Raw genomic sequence first — 25,239 nt, 5'->3', positions numbered from 1 at the left:
AGTGAAGATTATTTTGTGTAGTTGAAATGTACAATGAGGTAATAAAGTAATTGGCAGAGCTGAGAAATGCAAAACGAAAAACTTAACTCAACATTGGTGCTCCAAGCCAGAGGTGTCAATGTCTATTTTATTGTGCTCACATGGCTAAAGTGATGGGAAGAAGGGAATTAATTCCTTTATATCCAACCAGATGGTAATAATGGTATTCTTTTCGGAGGAGGTGATTATTGCCTAGTATTCACAGGCATAGCAAAATCAATGTTGGAACGATTCACCTTGGTATCAGAAAGTATCTCCAGTTTTACTTTATTTTTCCTTAATTTTTCTAGCATCTCTCTTTTTACTCCTTTCCATTAACACTGGAAGGTTTTAAATTGGCAGTGCCCTAGTCCATTACATTAGGAATAATCATCCCTAAACCTGAAGGGAAGAAGTCACAGCTGACACTTCGCTGGTTAGAGTGTTCCCACTGTGTCTCCCAACGTGGTGGTTTCTTCAGCATATATGGGTCTCAGGAGCCTACTAGATCTGACCAGGATCTGAAGTTTGGAAATGTATCTCTTACGTGAGGGAAGTAGTAGTTAGGGTTTGAATACACTTGAAAGTTCATTCACATTAAGGTAGGGTTTGAATTTAAGGCAGAATAGCTATTCCTGAAAAGTTCCAATTGTGCCTACACTTAAAAGTTTACCCAACATAGCCGTGTGAGTTAGGGTGTGATTCCCCCCCCACCCGACCCCCACACTGTGACAAACATAGCTATGCTGCCCTAGTGTAGATGAACATAAGAACGGCCATACTGGGTCAGACCAATGGTCCATCTAGCCCAGTATCCTGTCTTATGACAGTGGCCAATGCCAGGTACTTCAGAGGGAATGAACAGAACAGCTAATCATCAAATGATCCATCTCCTGTTGTGTGTTCTCAGCTTCTGGCAAACAGGGACTAGGGACACTTCCAAGCCTGGTTTTGCATCCCTGCCCATCCTGGCTAATAGTCATTGATGAACCTATCCTCCGTCAACTTATCTAGTTCTTTTTTGAACCCTGTTAGAGTCTTAGCCTTCACAACATTCTCTGGCAAAGAGTTCCACAGGCTGACTGTACGTTGTATGAACAAATACTTCCTTTTGTTAGTTTTAAACCTGCTGCCTATTAATTTAATTTAGTGACCCCTAGTTCTTGTTATGGAGAAAGAGTAAATAACACGTCCTTATTTACTTTCTCCACACCAGTCATGATTTTATAGACCTCTATCATATCCCCCCTTAGTCGTCTCTTTTTTAAGCTGAAAAGTCCCAGTTTTATTAATCCCTCCTCATATGGAAGTTGCAGTTATGCTGGCACAAAAAGGCCTTTTTTCTGGTATAGCTTACTCAGTTCAGGGAACTGGTGTAGGCTATAGCAGCAAGATACTCCTGTTCCTGATGAAAGCTGCATCTCCCCTAGAAAAGTTTTGCCAGTAATAGCTCCACTGGCAAACCCTTTCAAGCATAGACAAGACCTGTTGCTTTTCCAGTGGCATTGCTTTTCCACTTGGGCCATTGGGGTTCCTCCTTGTGGAAATATTGGGGTGGTGAGTGTCATGGCTGAGACAACTTCCCTTTGGGGCCCAAAAGACCTGTACACCCCATTGCAATGATTACAACTTAAAAACAATCTGCTACCTTCCCCCCCCCCCCCTCCAACACAAAAAGCAAATATTTTCTCCTGGGCTTAGAGTTTGCTTTAGTTTTGTCTGAATAAATTGTTATGTCAAAGTTTAAGTCCCTGATAATAGAGGTTTATGATGGAAATGGCAACACACCTTTCCTTCACAATATAACGATGTTAAGGAGCTATTAATACAACCAGTTTTGGGAAGCTGTCATCAACGTACTGTAGTTGTGACGTAAGGTAAGTCTATACTGTGGAAAAAAAGGTGTGTTCTGAAGCTAGCTAACCTACATAAACTAACTTGGGTTAAAATAGCAGTGAAGACATGGCAACTCTGCTTTTAACTTGGGTTAGCTGCTCAACTTAAAGCATATAGGGCAGGTGGGGATTGAACTAGGGCTGTTAACTCAAATTATAACCCGAGTTGCTGTGTCTTCACTGCTCTTTTAACTGAGTTAGCTAACCCGAGTTAAGAATACACCTTTTATTTGCAGTATAGACATACCCTTAAGGATTAGCTATTAGGGCAGAACCAGCCTTTAGAACCTGTCAGGATCAAGTGTTGGGATTTCTGCCAGGACGGCCTTTAAAACTTTCTGTCAGGACTCCTCAGTGTTTGGGATTTCTTAGAATATCAGTACTAATGTCAGCTTTAATTTTGTATCAGGTAAGTTTCTACCTCTCTTTGTTGCAAGGATATTCTTCTAAATGTAATAATACAAAATTATTATGTAGTTATTTTCATCCATAGACTTAGAAGTACTGCACCAAGGTGTGTAAACATCATTATTCCTACTTTACACGTGGGGAACCTGAGGAAAGTGACTTGCTCAAGATCAGGCAGAGATTTAGTGGCCAAACCAGGAATAGAAATCTCACCTCCTCACTCACAGTCCACTGTTCTAGTCCCTGCTCATCAAGCTAGAAGCTTTGCCACAGTAACTTTTCCTAATATTTATAAATTATTCCTGGCCAACTCCCGAAGATGCCCAGTGCTGGCCTTTGGGGCCCAAACTATAACACTTACAGCTGCAGCTCTACTGATTTTTGGAAGGGCTCAAGGAATCATCTTGTTGGGCAGGCCCTAATTCTAAGCCAAGAACAATAAAATCCTGCTTCCTGTCAGAGAATGATGGTTTACTTTGCTTCCCCTTGTGGCCTCTTTTTCAAGAGTCAGTGCTTTAGGAGCATAAAAAAGTAGTGCTCATTCAAAAGCTTTTTTCCCACCTGGGAGCATGCTGTAACCAAGATAGAATCATAGAAATGTAGGACTGGAAGGGACCTTGAGAAGTCATCTAGTCCAGCCCCTTGCATTGAGGCGGGTCCATGTAAAGCTAGACCATCCCTGACAGGAGTTTGTCCAACCTGTTCTTAAAAACTTCCAAAGATGGAGATTCCATAGCCTCCTTTGGAAGCCTATTCCAGAGCTTAGCTGCCCTTGTAGCTTAAGCCCATTTCTTTTGTCCTACCTTCAGTGGACGTGGAGTACAATTGATCACTTTCCTCTTTATAATGGTCCTTAACGTATCTGACATAGACAAAATGAGCGTGAACTACTCTTGTGCAGAGAAACGGGTCTTTAAAAGTTGTTGCATTAAAGTAACTGAGGGTATGTCTACACTACGGAATAAGGTCGAATTTATAGAAGTCTTTTTTTAGAAATCGGTTTTATATATTCGAGTGTGTGTGTCCCCACAGAAAATGCTCTACGTACATTAAGTGCATTAACTCGGCGGAGTGCTTCCACAGTACCGAGGCTAGAGTCGACTTCCGGAGCGTTGCACTGTGGGTAGCTATCCCACAGTTCCCGCAGTCTCCGCTGCCCATTGGAATTCTGGGTTGAGATCCCAATGCCTGATGGGGCTAAAACATTGTCGCGGGTGGTTCTGGGTACATATCGTCAGTCCCCCCTTCCCTCCCTCCCTCCGTGAAAGCAAGGGCAGACAATCGTTTCGCACCTTTTTTCCTGAGTTACCTGTGCGGACGCCATACCACCGCAAGCATGGAGCCCGCTCAGGTAACCGTCACCGTATGTCTCCTGGGTGCTGGCAGACGCGGTACTGCATTGCTACACAGTAGCAGCAACCCATTGCCTTGTGGCAGCAGACGGTACACTACGACTGGTAGCCGTCATCGTCATGTCCAAGGTGCTCCTGGCCGCGTCGGCTGGGAGCGCCTGGGCAGACATGGGCGCAGGGACTAAATTTGGAGTGACTTGACCAGGTCATTCTCTTTAGTCCTGCAGTCAGTCCTATTGAACCGTCTTATGGTGAGCAGGCAGGCAATACGGATTGCTAGCAGTCGTACTGTACCATCTTCTGCCGAGCAGCCATGAGATGTGGATGGCATGCAGTCCTTCTGCACCGTCTGCTGCCAGCCAAAGATGTAAAAGATAGATGGAGTGGATCAAAACAAGAAATAGACCAGATTTGTTTTGTACTCATTTGCCTCCTCCCCCATCTAGGGGACTCATTTCTCTAGGTCACACCGCAGTCACTCACAGAGAAGGTGCAGCGAGGTAAATCTAGCCATGTATCAATCAGAGGCCAGGCTAACCTCCTTGTTCCAATAAGAACAATAACTTAGGTGCACCATTTCTTATTGGAACCCTCCGTGAAGTCCTGCCTGAAATACTCCTTGATGTAAAGCCACCCCCTTTGTTGATTTTAGCTCCCTGAAGCCAACCCTGTAAGCCGTGTCGTCAGTCGCCCCTCCCTCCGTCAGAGCAACGGCAGACAATCATTCCGCGCCTTTTTTCTGTGCGGACGCCATACCAAGGCAAGCATGGAGGCCGCTCAGCTCACTTTGGCAATTAGGAGCACATTAAACACCACACGCATTATCCAGCAGTATATGCAGCACCAGAACCTGGCAAAGCGATACCGGGCGAGGAGGCGACGTCAGCGCGGTCATGTGAGTGATCAGGACATGGACACAGATTTCTCTGAAAGCATGGGCCCTGCCAATGTAGGCATCATGGTGCTAATGGGGCAGGTTCATGCTGTGGAACGCCGATTCTGGGCTCGGGAAACAAGCACAGACTGGTGGGACCGCATAGTGTTGCAGGTCTGGGACGATTCCCAGTGGCTGCGAAACTTTCGCATGCGTAAGGGCACTTTCATGGAACTTTGTGACTTGCTTTCCCCTGCCCTGAAGCGCATGAATACCAAGATGAGAGCAGCCCTCACAGTTGAGAAGCGAGTGGCGATAGCCCTGTGGAAGCTTGCAACGCCAGACAGCTACCGGTCAGTTGGGAATCAATTTGGAGTGGGCAAATCTACTGTTGGGGCTGCTGTGATGCAAGTAGCCCACGCAATCAAAGATCTGCTGATATCAAGGGTAGTGACCCTGGGAAATGTGCAGGTCATAGTGGATGGCTTTGCTGCAATGGGATTCCCTAACTGTGGTGGGGCCATAGACGGAACCCATATCCCTATCTTGGCACCGGAGCACCAAGCCGGCGAGTACATAAACCGCAAGGGGTACTTTTCAATAGTGCTGCAAGCTCTGGTAGATCACAGGGGACGTTTCACCAACATCAACGTGGGATGGCCGGGAAAGGTACATGACGCTCGCATCTTCAGGAACTCTGGTCTGTTTCAAAAGCTGCAAGAAGGGACTTTATTCCCAGACCAGAAAATAACTGTTGGGGATGTTGAAATGCCTATATGTATCCTTGAGGACCCAGCCTACCCCTTAATGCCATGGCTCATGAAGCCGTACACAGGCAGCCTGGACAGTAGTCTGGAGCTGTTCAACTACAGGCTGAGCAAGTGCAGAATGGTGGTAGAATGTGCATTTGGACGTTTAAAGGCGCGCTGGTGCAGTTTACTGACTCGCTTAGACCTCAGCGAAACCAATATTCCCACTGTTATTACTGCTTGCTGTGTGCTCCACAATATCTGTGAGAGTAAGAGGGAGACGTTTATGGCGGGGTGGGAGGTTGAGGCAAATCGCCTGGCTGCTGGTTACGCGCAGCCAGACACCAGGGCTGTTAGAAGAGCACAGGAGGGCGCGGTACGCATCAGAGAAGCTTTGAAAACCAGTTTCATGACTGGCCAGGCTACGGTGTGAAAGTTCTGTTTGTTTCTCCTTGATGAAACCCCCTGCCCCTTGGTTCACTCTACTTCCCTGTAAGCTAACCACCCTCTCCTCCTCCCTTCGATCACCACTTGCAGAGGCAATAAAGTCATTGTTGCTTCACATTCATGCATTCTTTATTCATTCATCACACAAATAGGGGGATGACTACCAAGGTAGCCCAGGAGGGGTGGTGGAGGAGGGAAGGAAAATGCCACACAGCACTTTAAAAGTTTACAACTTTAAAATTTATTGAATGACAGCCTTCTTTTTTTTGGGCAATCCTCTGTGGCGGAGTGGCTGGTTGGCCGGTGGCCCCCCACCGCGTTCTTGGGCGTCTGGGTGTGGAGGTTATGGAACTTGGGGAGGAGGGAGGTTGGTTACACAGGGGCTGTAGTGGCAGTCTGTGCTCCAGCTGCCTTTGCTGCAGCTCAACCATACACTGGAGCATACTGGTTTGGTCCTCCAGCAGCCTCAGCATTGAATCCTGCCTCCTCTCATCACGCTGCCGCCACATTCGAGCTTCAGCCCTCTTTTCAGCCCGCCACTTACTCTCTTCAGCCCGCCACCTCTCCTCCCGGTCATTTTGTGCTTTCCTGCACTCTGACATTATTTGCCTCCACGCATTCGTCTGTGCTCTGTCAGTGTGGGAGGACAGCATGAGCTCGGAGAACATTTCATCTCGAGTGCGTTTTTTTTTCTTTCTAATCTTCACTAGCCTCTGGGAAGGAGAAGATCCTGTGATCATTGAAACACATGCAGCTGGTGGAGAAAAAAAAAGGGACAGTGGTATTTAAAAAGACACATTTTATAAAACACTGGCTACACTCTTTCAGGGTAAACCTTGCTGTTAACATTACATACATAGCACATGTGCTTTTGTTACAAGGTCGCATTTTGCCTCCCCCCACCCTGTGGCTACCCCCTCAACCCTCCCCCCTCCCTGTGGCTAACAGCGGGGAACATTTCTGTTCAGCCGCAGGCAAACAGCCCAGCAGGAATGGGCTCCTCTGAGTGTCCCCTGAAGAAAAGCACCCTATTTCAACCAGGTGACCATGGATTATATCTCACTCTCCTGAGGATAACACAGAGAGATAAAGAACGGATGTTGTTTGAATGCCAGCAAACATACACTGCAATGCTTTGTTGTACAATGATGCCCGAGTACGTGTTACTGGCCTGGAGTGGTAAAGTGTCCTACCATGAAGGACGCAATAAGTCTGCCCTCCCCAGAAACCTTTTGCAAAGGCTTTGGGAGTATATCCAGGAGAGCCGCGAATGCCAGGGCAAAGTAATCCTTTCACATGCTTGCTTTTAAACCATGTATAGTATTTTAAAAGGTACACTCACCGGAGGTCCCTTCTCCGCCTGCTGGGTCCAGGAGGCAGCCTTGGGTGGGTTCGGGGGGTACTGGCTCCAGGTCCAGGGTGAGAAACAGTTCCTGGCTGTCGGGAAAACTGGTTTCTCCGCTTGCTTGCTGTGAGCTATCTACAACCTCATCATCATCATCTTCTTCTTCGTCCCCAAAACCTGCTTCCGTATTGCCTCCCATCTCCATTGAAGGAGTCAAACAACACGGCTGGGGTAGTGGTGGCTGAACCCCCTAAAATGGCATGCAGCTCATCATAGAAGCGGCATGTTTGGGGCTCTGACCCGGAGCGGCCGTTCGCCTCTCTGGTTTTCTGGTAGGCTTGCCTCAGCTCCTTCAGTTTCACGCGGCACTGCTTCGGGTCCCTGTTATGGCCTCTGTCCTTCATGCCCTGGGAGATTTTGACAAAGGTTTTGGCATTTCGAAAACTGGAACGGAGTTCTGATAGCACGGATTCCTCTCCCCATACAGCGATCAGATCCCGTACCTCCCGTTCGGTCCATGCTGGAGCTCTTTTGCGATTCTGGGACTCCATCATGGTCACCTCTGCTGATGAGCTCTGCATGGTCACCTGCAGCTTGCCACGCTGGCCAAACAGGAAATGAGATTCAAAAGTTTGCGGTTCTTTTCCTGTCTACCTGGCCAGTGCATCTGAGTTGAGAGTGCTGTCCAGAGCGGTCAAAATGGAGCACTCTGGGATAGCTCCCGGAGGCCAATACCGTCGAATTGTGTCCACAGTACCCCAAATTCGACCCGGCAAGGCCGATTTAAGCGCTAATCCACTTGTCAGGGGTGGAGTAAGGAAATCGATTTTAAGAGCCCTTTAAGTCGAAATAAAGGGCTTCATCGTGTGGACGGGTGCAGGTTTACATCGATTTAATGCTGCTAAATTCGACCTAAAGTCCTAGTGTAGACCAGGGCTGAGAAAATAAAGGATGGAACAACACATACTGAAATAGTAAGAAATGTAACCCTTGAGTTTTATATAACCAATTTTTAATCTTTTTTTTCTAAGGCCCAGATGCTATTCGTGATTACAGAACAAAGCTCCCTGAGTATCCTCGCTACATCGGAGCAACCACTCCAGCACAAGGGGCCACGAGTGACCTTGAGTACTTGTGGCGTACTGCCCCCTGGACGACTTCTATATTGCCCCACAAACGTTCCTACCCTGGACAAATTGGCTGGGGAGTAACAGAATGTAGTTATCTCAACAGAGGAAATCTGCTCACTGGCATGCAGATTAAGGTAACTACTCCTACGTTTCTCCAGAATTTTATCTGATGCCATCTAGATGACATTAAAGAGTGTCTTGCTTTGTAATTTTATGCTGTGTGTTTGTAGTGCAGTGATTAATCAGAGAACAAGATGGAACACATTTATTTGATAAAAAAAGCACCATTTTTTAAGATCATGTACAATCAACATTATTACAACAAATGTATTAAAGTGGTGGTACTTGAAATTATACGAAGCATTCATAAATCTTAGCTTTCATGAAACAAATCAAATGGGAAAGTTGTGTTGTGTAATGAAGACATGTGCACTAGAGCTGTGCAATCTATTAACATCTTAAAGCAATTGAGCCCATGTGTTTGCAAACATCAACCCATGCTCATGAAAGCTTGGGGAAACATTTTCAGAAATGGGTTCCTGAAGTTAGACTCTCAAGTCCATGTAGATGCCTAAACAAACAGCCTGATTTTAGATAATGCAGTATGCACAACACCTCCCACTGATGTTAGCTTTAGACACCCATTTTTGAAAATCTTGGCCTTGATGGATGTGGGGTGAGTTTTAACACCTTGCTGGGAAACTGACACCCAGAAGTGTGGAAGGAGGAAGTGACTGGAACAGCTGGGAGGAGCTAACTTTAGGATGGAAGGTTCCCTTAAGGGTTGCAAGGTTCACTTAAGGGTTTGAGTTTGAACTTGAGCTTTAAGGTAAACCTCCAGGTGATGGCCCACTTCCAAATACCGTAAAAAGAACTGTAGGCATGAGTTTCTGAACTCATCTGTGAACAGAATCCTGCCAGGTTGCACAGGTCTAGTATGTGCTCACTACCTCTGAGAACTCTGTTAATGCTTTTGTGGTGCTCAGCCTCTTGGGGAGCAGAAATAGAGAATAGAATCTCAAGACACTCTGGAGCTTGTCTACCTCCAGTCTGGGCACTGAATCTGCCCTTTGCTTACACCTGTAGTCCCAGTTGAAGTCATTACTGGGACTCTTGACATATGTAAGGATTGCAGGAAAGTGTTAAATTTTTGCAAAAATCTTTAGTTTTTATATACAGATGCCAAAACTGCGTGTTTTTATTGAATAGATCTGACCAGTTATGCCTGAGGCCCCAGTCAGGTCGGAGCACTATCATGCTAGGTGCTGTACAAACATATACGACACTGTTCCTGCCCTGAAAGAGCTTTTTTGTATCGCTAAGACATAGCTTACATATGTCCTATAGTGTTCGCACATTACATAGCTGCACTCCTAAAAAAAGTCAATGAACATAGTTTAAAAACCCCAGATTATCAGTTCGGTGTACAGTATATGAATTCTTACCCCACTCTTGGGGCCCCTGTGTTTTCCCACTCCTCCATTGGATTCAATTTCCTCTCCCCAGTTGTCATCATTGTGAAAAGTAACAGAAACAAAGGATGGAGGAGCCTGGCCTGGTCCTTCTTCCAACATCCTGTGAAGAAAAGCAGGAAGGGGGCAGCTGTCCTGGTTCAGCTCTTTCCCTCCCAGAGGACGACAAGGAGGAAAAGGTGGCCCTCCAACCTTTATCCCCTCTGCACAGTAGCACAGGAATATGCACAGTAGCACAACGTATAAATAGCTGCAGCTGAAAACATAACAGAGTATTTTCCTTGGTGGATGGGTAGGAACTGTTTCTGTTTGAGTTTACCAGCAGTGGAAAAGAAAAAGCCCAGGGCATTTCGAGAACTATTAGAGAAGAACAGCAGACTTGGGCTCTAAACTGTTAAAACTTTAGTTTCCATAGATTGTTCCTTCATAGCTTTGACGCAGGGAACTAAAAGGCATTTGAGGACTCTGAAAGCTACATTTGGCCCTAAGGGCATAATTTGGGCACTCTTGCAAAACAATGCCCTTTCTAGGTCAAAGTCTGAACCTTCATTGATTGCTTCGCTGCAAAATCTGAGCAGGTGTACATTCCTAGGAAGAATACTGGCATTGATTAATGTCTCATACTTCTTTGTTCAAACAATATATCCTGCTCAAATGAGTCTGGTATGAGAAAAAGCTTTGTGAAAGCATAAATGGGTGTGTTTATAAATATATACACACACACACACACACACACACCAATGTATACGCTGGTATGGACTCATGAATGGGTGATGGTGGTGGTTGCCACTCAAAAATAGGCAGAAATTAAATAATAATGTGGAACCTAATTCTCTTCGTTCTTAATACTGGGTGCCAGTATGTAGAAACTAAGGAATCTCTTTATTTAGGATCCTGAATTATTTGGGCATAGGAGCCTTCCTGGCAGCATTGCCCTACAGAAGCAGGAGTAGCTGTATCTCTTTTGGGTACAGCATCATGTGCAACCACTCAATTCAACCTACAATAACAGGAGGAGGAGACCTAAATCATCTGGGACAGGAAACGGATGCATAAAATGCAAAATTCACACCCCATCCTGGCATATCACCTCTGCTCTCTTGTTGTGAAGGATCTATGTGGGGTGAACTCTTCAGATTTTAGTGGAAACCAGAGTTGAGCTGAGCAGTTGCACCCTGCCCTCCTTCACTGCTTCATTTCCTGTCTGTGATAAACAGGCTGCTAAATTTAGCGTAAAAGTGTAACCAGTGTATTCCTTTATCAGATAGCCATTAATAGGATGAACATTTTACCTTAGATATCAATACACAGCTGTTTTTCTTTTAACAGTTTTCCTATTTTACTTGATACTTCTAAGTCAGCTTCTTCTGGAACCGAAAATGGTTTTGAACTGCTTTCCCCTTATAGAATCAATAACACACATGGAGTCCAGGTCTCTCTCAAATGCCTGACAGTCTTCAAATAATTTCAGCTCCCACATTTCTAATCTGCAGATGTTGCTGTCAATACAAATTAAAATTAAAAAGAACATCTTTGGACTGTGCTACAAAGTTATAAAAGTATCTTTTAAAAGCACCTTTACTAGAATCAGACAGTTCAGTGGCTCTGAGTTTTAGTTTCACTTAAATATTATTTATCCTCTCTTGTGTCATAGAAGATTGTAGTTAAATCAGATATACTAACCAGGAATATAAGACTTCAAGCTCTTTTAGATAAACGTTGTCATAAATAAAAAGGGAAGGGTAACCACCTTTCTATATACAGTGCTATAAAATCCCAGCTGGCCAGAGGCAAAACCCTTTCACCAGTAAAGGGTTAAGAAGCTAAGGTAACCTTGCTAGCACCTGACCCAAAATGACCAATGAGGTGACAAGATACTTTCAAATCTGAAGGGGGTGGGGGGGGACAAAGGGTTCTATCTGTCTGTGTGATGCTTTTGCTGGGAACAGATCAGAAATGCAAGCCTTCCAACTCCTGTTAAGTTAGTAAGTAAGCTAGCTAGAAAATGCATTAGAGTTTCTTTTGTTTAATGGCTGGTAAAATAAGCTGTGCTGAATGGAATGTATATTCCTGTTTTTGTGTCTTTTTGTAACTTAAGGTTTTGCCTAGAGGGATTCTCTATGTTTTGAATCAGATTACCCTGTAAGGTATTTACCATCCTGATTTTACAGAGGTGATTCTTTTACCTTTTCTTTAGTTAAAATCCTTATTTTAAGAACCTGATTGATTTTTCATTGTTCTTAAGATCCAAGGATTTGGGTCTGTGTTCACCGTACCAATTTGGTGAGGATTATTATCAAGCCTTCCACAGGAAAGGGGGTGTAGGGCTTGGAGGGATGTTTTGGGGGAAGACGTCTCCAAGTCGGCTCTTTCCCTGTTCTTTGTTTAAAACGCTTGGTGGTGGCAGCATACTGTTCAAGGACAAGGCAAAGTTTGTACCTTGGGGAAGTTTTTAACCTAAGCTGGTAAGAATAAGCTTAGGGGGTCTTTCATGCAGGTCCCCACATCTGTACCCTAGAATTCAGAGTGGGGAAGGAACCTTAACAAACATATTTTCAGATCTGTTGTACAAAGTGGTAATGTCTGACTCACAACATTTCTGCCAGTGTTAGCACCCTAACATTTCTGAAAATACAAACATATTGTGTTCTGAACAATTGTTGACATTGTATGTAAGAGTCTCTGAACCCGTATTCCTGTTGCCATCCCTGCATCAGATAAATGCGCTCACTATATAGAAAAAAGATATATTACTTCTAAATGACCATATTGCTATTTCAAGTTGCTGCTGATCCTTTAGGGCGAAGTCTACTGCCAAATTCTGGTCTCAGTTATACCAGGTTAAATTTGCAGTAGCTTCATTATTGTGGATTTATTTCAATGCAACTGAGTGTTGAGTTCAGACCTAAAATTTCATCTTCTTGGCCATGAAGTATTTTAGTTCATTTTGCTTTACAAACCTCATGAACTAGGGGGTCACACACTTTGTAGCCTATGTAGGCTGAGCTCATTGCACCCACCATAAGTTCCTTGCATTCCACCTCACAAGCTCCCTGTGTGCCACCCACCCATCCCCCTCTATTTCAGGGACTCCCTACAATTTCCCGCAATATCCCCCATGCTAGACATTCTGCATGACCCCTTTTCTCTCTCCTTCCATATCTGGTTTCCCCATTTTTAAAGTTTGGCTCCCAGCAGGAATAGAGGGGAAGAAACAGAAAGAACTTGACCATTCTCCAGTTTGATGGTTGGTGATATTTGTGGATATTGAGCCTTATTTTCTTTTCATGTACACCTATGTAAACACAATTGACTTCAGTGGAGTTACTTCTGGATTACCTGATTTAAGTGAGACAGCTAATTCCTTTGTTTGTATTACTATTCAGAATGACTCTGCTTTGCCATCTGTCTTTTTAATTTTATTCTGGTTTATTTTGTTTTCTATGAATTCCTGTTGCCATAGCAACTAGGCCTATAAAATAAATAAATATAAACTTAAAAACAAGTTTGATAAGTAGGGCCCTACCAAATTCACAGTCTTGAAAAATGTATCACGGATCGTGAAATCTGGTTTTTGGTGTGCTTTTATCCTATACTGTACAGATTTCATGGGGGGAGACCAGCGTTTCTCACATTGGGGGTTCTGACCAAAAAGGAGTTGCAGGGGGGTCACAAGGTCATTTTAGGAGGGTCGCAGGATTGCTACCCTTACTTCTGCGCTGCCTTCAGAGCTGGGTGGCCGAGAGTTACAGCTGCTGACTAAGGGCCCAGATCTGCAGGCAGCAGCAAAGAAGTAAGGGTGGCAATAGCATACCCTGCCGTCCTTACTTCTCCGGTGCTGCTGTTGATGGCTCTGCCTTCAGAGATGGGCTCCTGGCCAGCAGCCGCCGCTCTCCAGCTGCCCAGCTCTGAAGGCAGCCCTGACACCAGCAGCAGCACAGAAGTAATGGTAGCAGTACTACAGCCCCCTCTACAATAACCTTGCGACCCTGCACAACTCCTTTGGGTCAGGACCCCTACAATTACAACACCCTGAAATTTCAGATTTAAATAGCTAAAATCATGAAATTTACGAGTTTTTAAATCCTATGACTGTGAAATTGACCAAAATGGACCATGAATTTGGTAGGGCCCTATTGATAAGTTAGCAGCAAGTAATGGCAACCTAATTGCCCCTTGCATTACTATCATCAGTGTCTTACTAGACCAACTGTTAATACAAAATAACCAAAACCGAACAAAAATAAGAACTCATACAAACCATTTTTAAAGGGCTTTGTGTCAGACCCTGAAGCTTGACAAACTCTGGTTCTGGCAGAGCTCCGAGGAGAGCAAATTCCATCAGTGGAGGCCCCTCACTGGAGAAAAGCTACCAGTGGCAATCAACCCTTGCAAGATCCCACCCATGAGCTAACAATGCCTCTTTATAGACATTACTTGTGTGCCCGTCACTATGGTGTCTAGGCACCAAATACTTATAAGTCACTTGTACCAAAAGCTGCTTATCTAAGTAAGACACATATCACATGCCTTAACTTGGTCTAAGCACGCCCCAAACCCCAATAAAGGGAAAACCAGCAATCTAGGGCCACAGATTATAAACCCTTCAGGAAAAGGATTCTCTTTTCTGTTTACACATTACCCACCACAATGGGGCCCTGTCCCAATTGGGGCTTTTGGGTGGTACCATAATATTAATATTTGCTGCTACTGCTCCCCCAACACTAGGTCTGTAGAATTAACTGTTCATGTCTTCCAGGAGAGACCATATAAAAGCCTGTCTCTCTCCAGGTCTCTTCCCCCAAATTTTAGCAAGGATACTGTTTATATACTGACCATATTTCCCATGGAGCCTTACAAAATAGGAATAATTATGGCTATCATAAGGAATTACATTTCCCAGCCAGCCCTGCTCTTCTGCTGCTTTGAGAAACACTAGTGAGGACAACCAAGAGCTATCCTGATCCCTTGCTGGTGTGAGGAGTTCCAGCTCTTTCTGTTCACTGAACCCTGGTGGTGGGCCATAAAGCCAGGGTCTGCAGGATGGCTGTTGTTTATAAACCCCAGACTGCTTCCCCAAGACTACAGTCCATTCCTTGTTGCTGTGTCCCCTGTCTCAAAGACATTTTTATAGGAAAACTGGAATGGGATGTGCCGGCTCAGGGAGCTTCCTTATAAAACTTTGAGGACCTGTGTGCCCTATGTTTGCATTTAATGGCTCCTGAACAAGCCAGCAAAGAGGGTGGCATGGAGAGCAGGCTGGACAGTGGATGCTGGATCTGCAGTTACATGAATCCAGTGGTCTTAACAAATGGCATATGTGGGGGCTGGTGGATGGATGAAGTGGGGAGGAGGGAAGCAGGAAGGAAACTATAGCTGCTATGCTGACCCATAGCCTGGAATAACTGCCTGCACCACACAAGGATTTTGTTGTGGTTTTTGCTTCTCATCCCCTCACACTTCACTTATAGCCTGAATACTTGGGCTTTATGGAGCCAATTCAGCAGGGTACATAAATGCATGGGCCTAACTTTAAGCACGGATTTCTGTGCAACTCCTCTCATGCATAATGGGCTCATATACATTGCTGATTCAGAGCCTCTGGATACATCCACAGTTCAATAAAAGACTTGTGACACGGCCACAGCTGGCGTGGGCTGCCTCAGAGCTAGGGCTGTGGGGCTAAATATTGCAGTGTGGACATTTAGGCTCAGGCTGGACCCCTGGGCTCAGAAACCCTGTGAGGGGGGAGGTTCTCAGAGCCCATGATCCAGCCCGAATGTCTACACTGCAGTTTTTAGCCCTGCAGCTCGAGCCCTGTGCGCCCACATTGATGACTTGGGCTCTGAGACTCAGTGCAGCAGGTTTTTTATTGCAGTGCAGACGTACTCTCTGTGAGGGAAATACAATTTGCCCTTAAAGCTGTCATTCCTGTGTCTGCAGACTCACTAATACAGCACAGCATGGGTTCACCTTTAGAAGATGTTTTCTTTGCAGCCATAAGGGATAGAAATGTAACTTTATTTTTTTAATCATAAGCTTAAATTCTGCAGAAGCAGAGAGGGGCCACAAGGTAAGTGCTGGTTTTTCATTACAACTCCTGAGAGAAACGGAGACAGAAGTGAGGCTGGGGAGAGGGAATAGGACAGGAAAGGCAACAGCAAGAGAGGAGGCAAGCTGCAGGGTGTGAGCTGGTAAGAGCATGAAATGAAAACAAGGTACATTTTGAATTATGGGACTATAGTTCCATCACTACTTAATGATGGTGGATTAAACAAAGAACCTTCTCAAAACAAAATAACATGGACAGCAGGCTAGAGCAAGGAAGTAATTATGTGGCAAACTAGTTGCTGCTTTAGCAATGACTGGCATTTTCAGTGTTGGACTGCATAACACCTGCAACTGTTGGCAAAGACGAATATGACTTAGAAAAGCTAAAGAGCACAATGAAGACATCATATGATGCTTGAATTTCATAGAAATAACTGAAGTTTTGATTCAGAGATTTGTAGCAGAATTGTTTGCAATGCACCAAGTTCTGCCCTTCGATAAGCAGCATTACAGGAATTCAAATGAGAAACGCTTAGATTGGCTTTCCTATTTTAATTTCTACCCTCAGATTTGTTAATAGACATGGTGCATCTAAGGTCCAACTGGAGAGAGATGGGGAGAAGCAAAAATGGGTAAGAGTAGAGTGGGGAAAATAGGATGTGGTATTCCAGGTAAGCGTGTTGCTGAAAAATGCACACCGTATGCTCTATTGTTGTTTCCCCCATCAAGATACGTGTACAAGTAGCGTGTGAGACTATCTTGCTGAGCCAATTTAAGTTTAAAAAATATTACTTCCTGTAGACCAGCGGTTTCCTTTTGCCCTGGATTTCTCTTTGACTTCCACATACTGCCATCTGCTGCCCTGCCCCCTTTTTGACCACATGCTCTCTGATTTGTAGACTGTTGTGAACTTTTTTGATCTTTTCAATTTTACCATCCCCATACAGGACCCTTAGATGTACCAGACATTGCTTAACTCTTAAGTCCCTTGTTCCATTGCCTGAGACATTGTAGAAATATAGCCTTACAATTTCAGTTTTATTGTCTTTCTAAATTCTTCCTCTCTAAATTTTAAGGGGGTCAGAATGCTGCACCCAGGTTGCTTTCACATTTCAAGATGTAGAACCATAGCACCCTTCCTTGGCTTTCAAATCTGTTCATGGACTCTCTCCCCACTCCCACTCTGATTGGAGAGGGGCAGACAAATATAATATCAATTCTCCTTGTCAACATGCTGCCAAAACAACATGTTTTGTTTCTCTTTGACAGACTGGAGAATTCCGTCAGGCTGCTGAAGATGAGATAACTCATCGATACCAGAATCCATGGTAACTATTTATTCATTATTCTAGAAAATCTCCCCTGGTGACTAGCCCACTGTTGCAGAGATTCTTAGATTATCCTGATCTGTGAGAAGACCTGGGACAGGCAGAACAGTGGCATGCTTAACCTTGTAGCAGAATGTACTGGCCAATTACATCTATTGTTACCAAAAAGATTCCATGAGTATCTACTGCTCCGGGAAACCCTTCTTCAGCAATGGAGCTGTAGTGACAGCGGCTAAGAGGCATGGTTTATAGTTAACCATTTAATTGATATGTTGTTATAAATGAATAGCATTATTACATAAATAGAACCAAAATAAATGTTAGAATTTAGGGAGAACTCTTTGGGACTCATAAATGCCACTGTCAAGAGAAAATCCTATTTTTCAGGTTACCTACCACTTTTCAGACAGTCCCTAATTTTACCTTGGCTTATAGGGTCTGTCACATTGATTGGTACACCATGAGCCAAGTCCGTGCCTTCTAAGCATTTCTTATTATTATTAATGATAATTTTAGGTAAAGTATGAAGGCGAGAAAGAGATTGAGGAAATCTGTAGAGTTCTTTCCCAAGAATAACCTTGCAGAGACTCCCAGCATCATAAAACTAGTCCTATTAGAATGAGGGCTAGGTTATCCCATTATGATCTATTCTGAAAAAGTGGCAGTGTCTAGTTATGTTGCCCTGAGAGCAGCTTTTGAATCAGACTATGACTCGGAGTTGCAATCTGTCTCCAAGTTTGCTTGCCTGCTCCAGGGAGGAACTAAACTGCACCGGACCTAACCCTGGCACAGTGCCTTCTGCACTGATATAGCGCTGGCATGCGAGGGGCAAACCAAGGTTCTCCTCTACTCTCTGTACCATTTTTTCCTCTCCTCTCCCACCCACCTATGTACACAAGATGGGGGGAAGTAATGATTCTCTGGAGACCACTTCCCCTCCTGTGCCTATGGTATAGGAAGGACATGTAACAGAGTCAGGAAGTGCCTTAGTTACCCTTACTCCCTTTTGTGGCCACAGACAGTTGATCATCTACTAGCCCTGAGTGACTACAGTTTCTTATGTTGTCCTATAAATCATAGGTACAAAGCCATATCTGGAATTGCTTATTTGGGTTAATACAGTGGAATTCTGTTGAGGTTGCTTTATTCTGGTGACAGGTTATAAAATAAACAGCTTCTTCATTACATTTTCCAAATGCTGGGAGCTAATGAAACATTCAGAGTTCAGTGTAGGAGGACAGCCAAAGCAGTATCTTTCAAGAAGACTTAGAGTGCTTGTCCATCTTTTAATGCATTCATAAAACATTCATATTATCAAGATTGAAAGCAATCCTTGTGTACAATGATTGTATAGGGATTAATACGTGGCTTGCTATAAAGGACATACTGTATTTACTTTTACCAGAGAAAGGTGGATGGGAAGGCAAAGTGACCTGAGTTTAAACACAATTAAATGTGTGCAATCAGCTAATGGAATGTCTCACAAAAGGATGCACTATTAGATAATTAAGTTATTTTATCTAGTATGCTGCAGGTCTTTAAAGCATGAACAAATTTTATCGGAACTGCATAAAATATTCAGAGGATATAATTGTTACAATTGGATCTTTTGCATATAGCTTCACTGCTGACCCTGTAATACCACTGACTCTCTAGTCTTATAATCAATACAAGGTTAATGCAGGCGTTTCTAAGTGGAAAAAAAAAAAACCCAGTGAAATTCATCAGTGCAAGGACAATACTTTGATTATCTCTAGTTATTTCAAACCCAAAATGTTCTCTGAGATCTCTTGCAGTATCCATTTTATATTTAGGATAGTTGGTTAGAAAAGGGTCAGACCCGTTCGCTGGTGTCTTCCAGTTCCACTTTTCCAGCAAAACTATTAGAAATGTAAACTAGAATGATCAACTTTCATCCTTGACAATACTGATATCACAGTATTATTCAGGCTAATATCTGTGTGACTTTTATATAGTTTTCCAATAGCGTGATGCAAATTCCATTCATAGCAAGTATAGTCCACTATCTATCATTGCTATAGCCTTTTTTCGTCTCTCCTTTGCTGACTCTTCCTGAATTACACTACTCAATACAAGATCATATCAGAAATTCTTTCTGAAAGAGTAAATTATTTGGAAGAGAATGTGAAGTCTCCAATCATAAGAAGCAGACCCAAAATCCTGACTCATCGAAGCAGGAAGTAGAAGAAATGACAACAGGAAGGCTGCATTTCAGTTGGAGAAAAGTGACTGAGTTGCAGATTTCTGATTCAAATTTGGATTCATATCTGAAGTTTCTCAAGGGTTTAAAGGGTGATCAGCTCTGATGTCTTGGTTCCAGCCCATGAAGGGAAGTAGATTATATATGTATATTGCAATATCTGGAATAGATTATACATGAATATCATAAGGAACTCACTAGCTCATTACTCAGTGTCTTCCCTGAAATCTAAATAAGATGGAGGGGGAAGGATGTAGCCAAAGGAGAATTCTGTATTGCCTAGCCTAACATTTAAACAGTAGCAGTCTCACTAATGTAGCGTACAGGAAAGGGTAGTAACTCTCAAGAGTCTTAGGGGGATCTAGGTTGTGAGTAGAGTAAGTTGTGGAAAAATAATTCCACCGACATCTTTAAAGAGAACAATTTCCCTCCTCCCTACCCCCGTTTTGTCAAATTTCCTTGGAAAATGTCAACTTGTCATCCAAAAAAAACTGTTTCATCAAAAACAATTTTGATAAAATATTTTGACCTGACCTGCTTGGGAGAGAAAGTCAGTGGTTTATGTGATAGAAGCAGCTGGCCAGAGACAGCAACCTGGCAGCAGGTTGCAGAGGGAAAGCTGCATGGCAGACAGCCTGACTGCTGCGACTGAAAAACCAAGAGCTGTGCGTAGACACACCCTGTTGTTGGCAGAGCGCCTGCAATAGCAGCAGCAGGAAGAGGATACAGCTTAGCAAGCAGAAGGCATGGGACATGTGGATGGCATATGGACATGAGGAGCCACGTCAAGATCTGAACCCTGGCTGAGCACTCTTTTCCAGATCCAGAAAAGCACGTAAGAACACACTTAACTTTAAGCATGTGAGTAAACTAGGGCTGTCAAATGGTTTAAAACTGTGATTAATCACGATTAAATTTTTTTATTGCGCTGTTAATAATGGAATACCAATTTAAATTTATTATACATATTTTGGATGTTTTTCTACATTTTCAAATATTTTTATTTCAATTACAACACAGAATACAAAATGAGCACTCTGCACTTTGTATTTTTTATTATAAATATTTGCACTGTAAAAAAGAAACAAAAGAGTGCAATCTACAAGTCAAAGAATGAAGGGGCATACGAACGTTTAGCATATCTGGCACATAAATACCTTGTAATGCCAGCTACAACAGTGACACACGAACACCTGTTCTCACTTTCAGGTGATATCATAAATAAGAAGTGGGCAACATTATCTCCTGTAAATGTAAATAAACTTGTTTGTCTTAGCGATTGACTGAACAAGAAGTAGGACTGAGTGGACTTGTAGGCTCTAAAGTTGTACATTGTTTTGTTTTTGAGTGCAGTTATGTAAAAAATAATAATTCTACATTTGTAAGTGAACTTTCACAATAAAGATATTGCACTATAGTACTTATAGGAGGTGAATTGAAAAATACTATTTTTTACAGTGCAAATATTTATAATAAAAATAATATAAAGTGAGCACTGTAGACTTTGTGTTCTGTATTGTTTAAATCAATATATTGGAAAATGTAGTAAAACATCCAAAATATTTATAATAAATTTAAATTGGTGTTATTAACTGTGATTAAAACTGTGATTAATCATTAATTTTTTAGTAGTTAATTTGCTTTGAGTTAATTATGTGAATTAACTGTGATTAATTGATAGCTCTAGAGTAAATCCATTTTTCCCACTACTCTTGTGCTTAAATTTAAGCACAAGCTTTTCTAATTATGTCTGGAGTGCTCAGCTCTTTGCATAATCAATCCATGTATGAGTAAAGTATTTCTAAATGCATTTCTAACTATATTAGTACCTTGAATGTTTTGAGAAGGCATAGATACTATTGCTATGGAAACTGTCTCTATATCTGTAAGAAGAGGAACTCCTTTTAGCTTGAAAGCTTGTCTCTTCCATCAATAGAAGTTGGTCCAATGAAAGATGTTACCTCACCAACCTTCTCTCTCTTATATTCTGGGTCCAACACTGCAAACATCTGTATCTGTACGTCAGTCTTGGTTTGTGTGATTCGTAGAAGCTGTGTCTACCCTAAAATATCTTGCTGTGTTTGATGTGTCAAATTCCGCTCCACATCACCCTATCAGCCTTTGTTCTCTTGCTTATGTGAAGGGTACAGAATCCAATACTCCTTAATAGAGAGTAACATTGACTCCTAATAAACCTGAACATTCTTTACTACGATGGGCACTGACCCCGTTGATATCGGACGAATAATTTCAACATCAACAAGGGTGAGGTGATTTTAGGGTGAAGTGTGCCGTACTTGACACCCATATGGTTGGATGTTTCTAGCGCTGGCACAGCTAGACAGGAGCTGTCATTGTTCAGTTTGCATGGAAATGATAGAAAGGGAGAAGCTGATGCTTTCAGAGGAAGTGAAAGTGTTAACATTTGCCTCTGTTTGGTGGCCAGTGAAGATGTTTCTGCAAGAGTATAGAATGATGAGGCACACAGAAGACAAGGAGGAAGTGTTTCAAAAGTTGTAGGAAGTGCACTTGCTCAGCATACTGAGTATGGTACCCGTGAAGTTAGAAATACTCTTAACCCTGGCAAAAAGAAAAGCAGAACATTTCCGTTCTATTCTTGCCTTCAGTTTTTTCTTTTATGGTTACAAGTCACTTTTTCCCTTGTGGAAATGTGATTTGCATAAAATGGAAAATTTCCACTTGTCATATATTCATGATTTTGCTGTATGGTAGATTTCATTTGTTTCATTACACAAAGCCCCCACCCCCTCACACACACCTTTATTTTCCTTGGGGTGCAGGAGATGTGGCAAAAATGGTGAAATTTGTTTGTGGACAAATTCACATCTCCCCCTATCAATCAGAAAAAACAGCATTTGCTAGTAGAAATGGTACATCTTTGTCCTATATATTCATGTAAATCTCTGTTTCAATATGCGAATACTCACAAAAATGTCACAAAGCCCTGTATCTCTTAGCACTGCATAGACACGCCTAATCAGACTGACTTGATCACCAATTACTGTAGTCTTCTATTGGATTCTTTGAATCAAAACTTCAACATTACTGAGTATTATTTCTTAAGATATCTAAAAATGTAAACAATACGTAAACCTTTTATTTTACCATGAATTTCCAGAGAGTTAATTTTTGTTCTGGAGAAGGCAGCAAATTTCTTATATGCTTCTCAGATTTATGTCACTTGTAAAAGTTAAGCTCCTGATCTTGTTTACACTGATGTAAATTCAGAGTAACTTTATTGAATTAAGTGGCTTTCCTCTGAAGTTTCACTTATATAAATGAGATCACAGTCTGGCCTTGCTTTCATTCCACCAAAACTAAATATTATAAGTGTAAGATCATATACACGTATAGGCATCCAGACTTTTGGAAACTTAAGATGAAGCAAAAAGTAAAAGTAGGAGGGTGTTGTTAGAAGCTTGAAAGGAATTGAGCTGCAGCACACACAGAAAATCCCACAAGTTCAATCTTCATTATGGATGTGGTGACATACTCTTTGCTCTCTTGAAATGAGTATATTCCATAAAGGACTGAAACATGAACCAGTAGTTAAACTAGCACAGATGTTGCTGGCAATATTTGAAAGATATTTACTTCATATTATTAGTGATCAACTTTGTGATTTTGTAAGGGGAGTCCTCCTCATAATTTCCCACAAGACATAATATTTGCCTGCTTGGAAAGAGCAAATGACTATATTGTAGGCAAGTTTTGTAACTTAAATATTTCAGACCGACATCGTAATTACTTGGCCCAAGTAGGCCTCTTCCCATGCCTTAGACCCTTCTTCCCCCCCCCCATCCTTGAACCCTTAGCTTTTCAGCCTTTCACAGCGAATGCCACTGGCCGGGAGTTTCAGGGATGATCTAGCCCTGCTTTCCCTCTGTAGCTTCTAGAGCTCAGCTTGCCATATTGCTTCCTTTAAATTACTTTAGAGACCTTCTCCTTGCAACCTGAAGAAGTGGGAGTGGTATGCCCACCAGACTCTGAAGGTAACAGACATGGGGATTTCCTACACACAGACATGCACTGGTTTAATTAAACTGGGTCAGTTACTTTGATGCAAACCTCTGTGTGGACACACTTACATTGGTTTAAAAAGTGATTTAGCTTGCTCGTGTAAAGCTAGGGTTAAACTGAGGTAAGAGAGTCTATACTCAAAGAAGCTTTAATTTAACTAGCTTGCTTTAGAAATCACTTTGGTTAAGCTGATATAACTTTGTATATAGACCAGGCCTTCATGGGTGAAGGAGAGTGTTAGCAGCTGTAGCCTGCTTCTCTCTCTCTCCTGAGCCGCCTCCACCTTTTCAGAATGAAAAAATAGGGTATTCCCATATTACAGTAAAAGCCAGGCATAAGGGAAAGAAGTTTCTCCATGTCCTCTTTGCAGTCTTCACTCCCTGTACTATATTTCTACTCCATAATATTAATTCCAGTTCCTCTTTATTTATTAATTTCCCTATTCTAAGTTTCACCATAAGTCTTACTCCCCTCTGTAACAGTAACCCTTGGACTCAGTGGCTATTGATCCCTGTCAGGTGACAGAGGTCTGACCTCTTGGAACAATGGCTCATTTTGTGTGACTGAGGTCAGGAAATAAAGCATCATCTCTTTCCAACAGTCCTGTTTCACACCCCTCACATCATTGCCCTTTTCTTGGCTTTCTAGACTTCGGTCTGCTCTGTCCTTCCCCTCCCATCTTCTCCTTCCTCACTTTACCTTCTGCTAGTTTTTCCTCCCATCTTTTCTCCCCCTGCTCTTCAATCTATACCCTCTTTTCTCCTCTGTCATGTTTTGCCTTCCCACCTCAGATGTCCTGCTAGTAGGGCCATGAGTGGGCTAGGGCTAGCCTGAAGAGCAGGCACTGAAGTCTTCACACCACCTCTCAGCTGTTCATAGGTTTATCGGGTACTCAAAGCACTTTTGGGCCCTGATGCACAACTGAGGTGGTTGGCAGTGGAGAGGAGTTGTTGTAGGGAGAGTTGCCTCACTGTAGTGTTCAAGTGTCCAGGGAAAGGGGGGCTTAGAGAGGAAGACTGGCTTGTTTCCCCCCCCTTTCCCATTTAAGGATGAAAATAGGCCAGGAGCAGCATCTGAGCTGGGCTGCAGGTTACTAGTGCTCCAGCAAGTGTACAAGCCTTTCTAGGAACGCTATAATCTCAGCCACTCAAGTGCTGAAGGGGTTGACTGCTATGCCTTTCTTGCAGGAGATTTCTCTAGTACCAGGCCCACACTATACTTAAAGTGCTTCTGTTACACTGTTGTCAGATTTTAATTCTCTTGGCAAAGGGCATAGAGAAACTGATTCTGCTCTTACCCTTGTGTAATTCTGTCAATGTCAGTGGAGTTATTGCAAATTTACATTAGCACAAATGTCAGAATGAAGCCCATCAATGCTTAAATATTGATATTTTATTTAGCATGTTACATAATTACACATGCTGTGCTGTAATCAATAGAGTAGTCAGAAAAAAAAGCAGAGGCTTGATTTATACACACGTTGAGTCTTATGTTTTATCCTTCCTCTGTACTAAGTGTTGTCCATACAACCTTCTCCAGCGCAACATGTTTTATTCATATGTATCTCTACAGCAAGGGTCAGATGATAAAATGTCATCTTTATAGAGATTTTTGAGCTCTCACAGTCTGTAACTTGCTGAAATAGGCCGATAACACTCCACTTTCTCTTTCATCGTTCATCAGGATTTTCTACATCAGACATTCTGTAGAGCGTGCCTGTCTCTTGTCATGCTGCATGCGGCAGATTGGCTGTGTAACTGTCAGAACAGGGCCAACTCTCTCTGCCAGCAGAGTCCACTGAGACTGGAAAACATGACAGTAAGAAGGCAACCACAGAATGATGTTTTTACTAACAAAATTGGAAATTAATATTTCTCTTTTCTATAGCACTCTCCATGAGAAGATCTG

The 25,239-nt window shown here is 42.8% G+C and overlaps 1 protein-coding gene across 1 annotated transcript in view; it reads left to right on the top strand.

The window, feature by feature from the left end:
- Positions 1-25,239, top strand: part of C4H4orf45 (chromosome 4 C4orf45 homolog) — a 67,833-nt gene that overhangs the window by 8,410 nt on the left and 34,184 nt on the right. Inside the window, exons 2-3 of the mRNA XM_043545915.1 lie at positions 8,120-8,352; positions 17,011-17,069. Coding sequence (XP_043401850.1) covers positions 8,120-8,352; positions 17,011-17,069 — 292 coding nt within the window. The remainder of the gene's footprint in view (positions 1-8,119; positions 8,353-17,010; positions 17,070-25,239) is intronic.

This window comes from Chelonia mydas, chromosome 4, assembly GCF_015237465.2.
Source record: "Chelonia mydas isolate rCheMyd1 chromosome 4, rCheMyd1.pri.v2, whole genome shotgun sequence".
Classification (NCBI taxonomy): Eukaryota; Metazoa; Chordata; order Testudines; family Cheloniidae; genus Chelonia; species Chelonia mydas.
The sequence above is the reverse complement of the archived record's forward strand: the minus strand, read 5'-3'. Positions and strand labels throughout refer to the sequence as shown.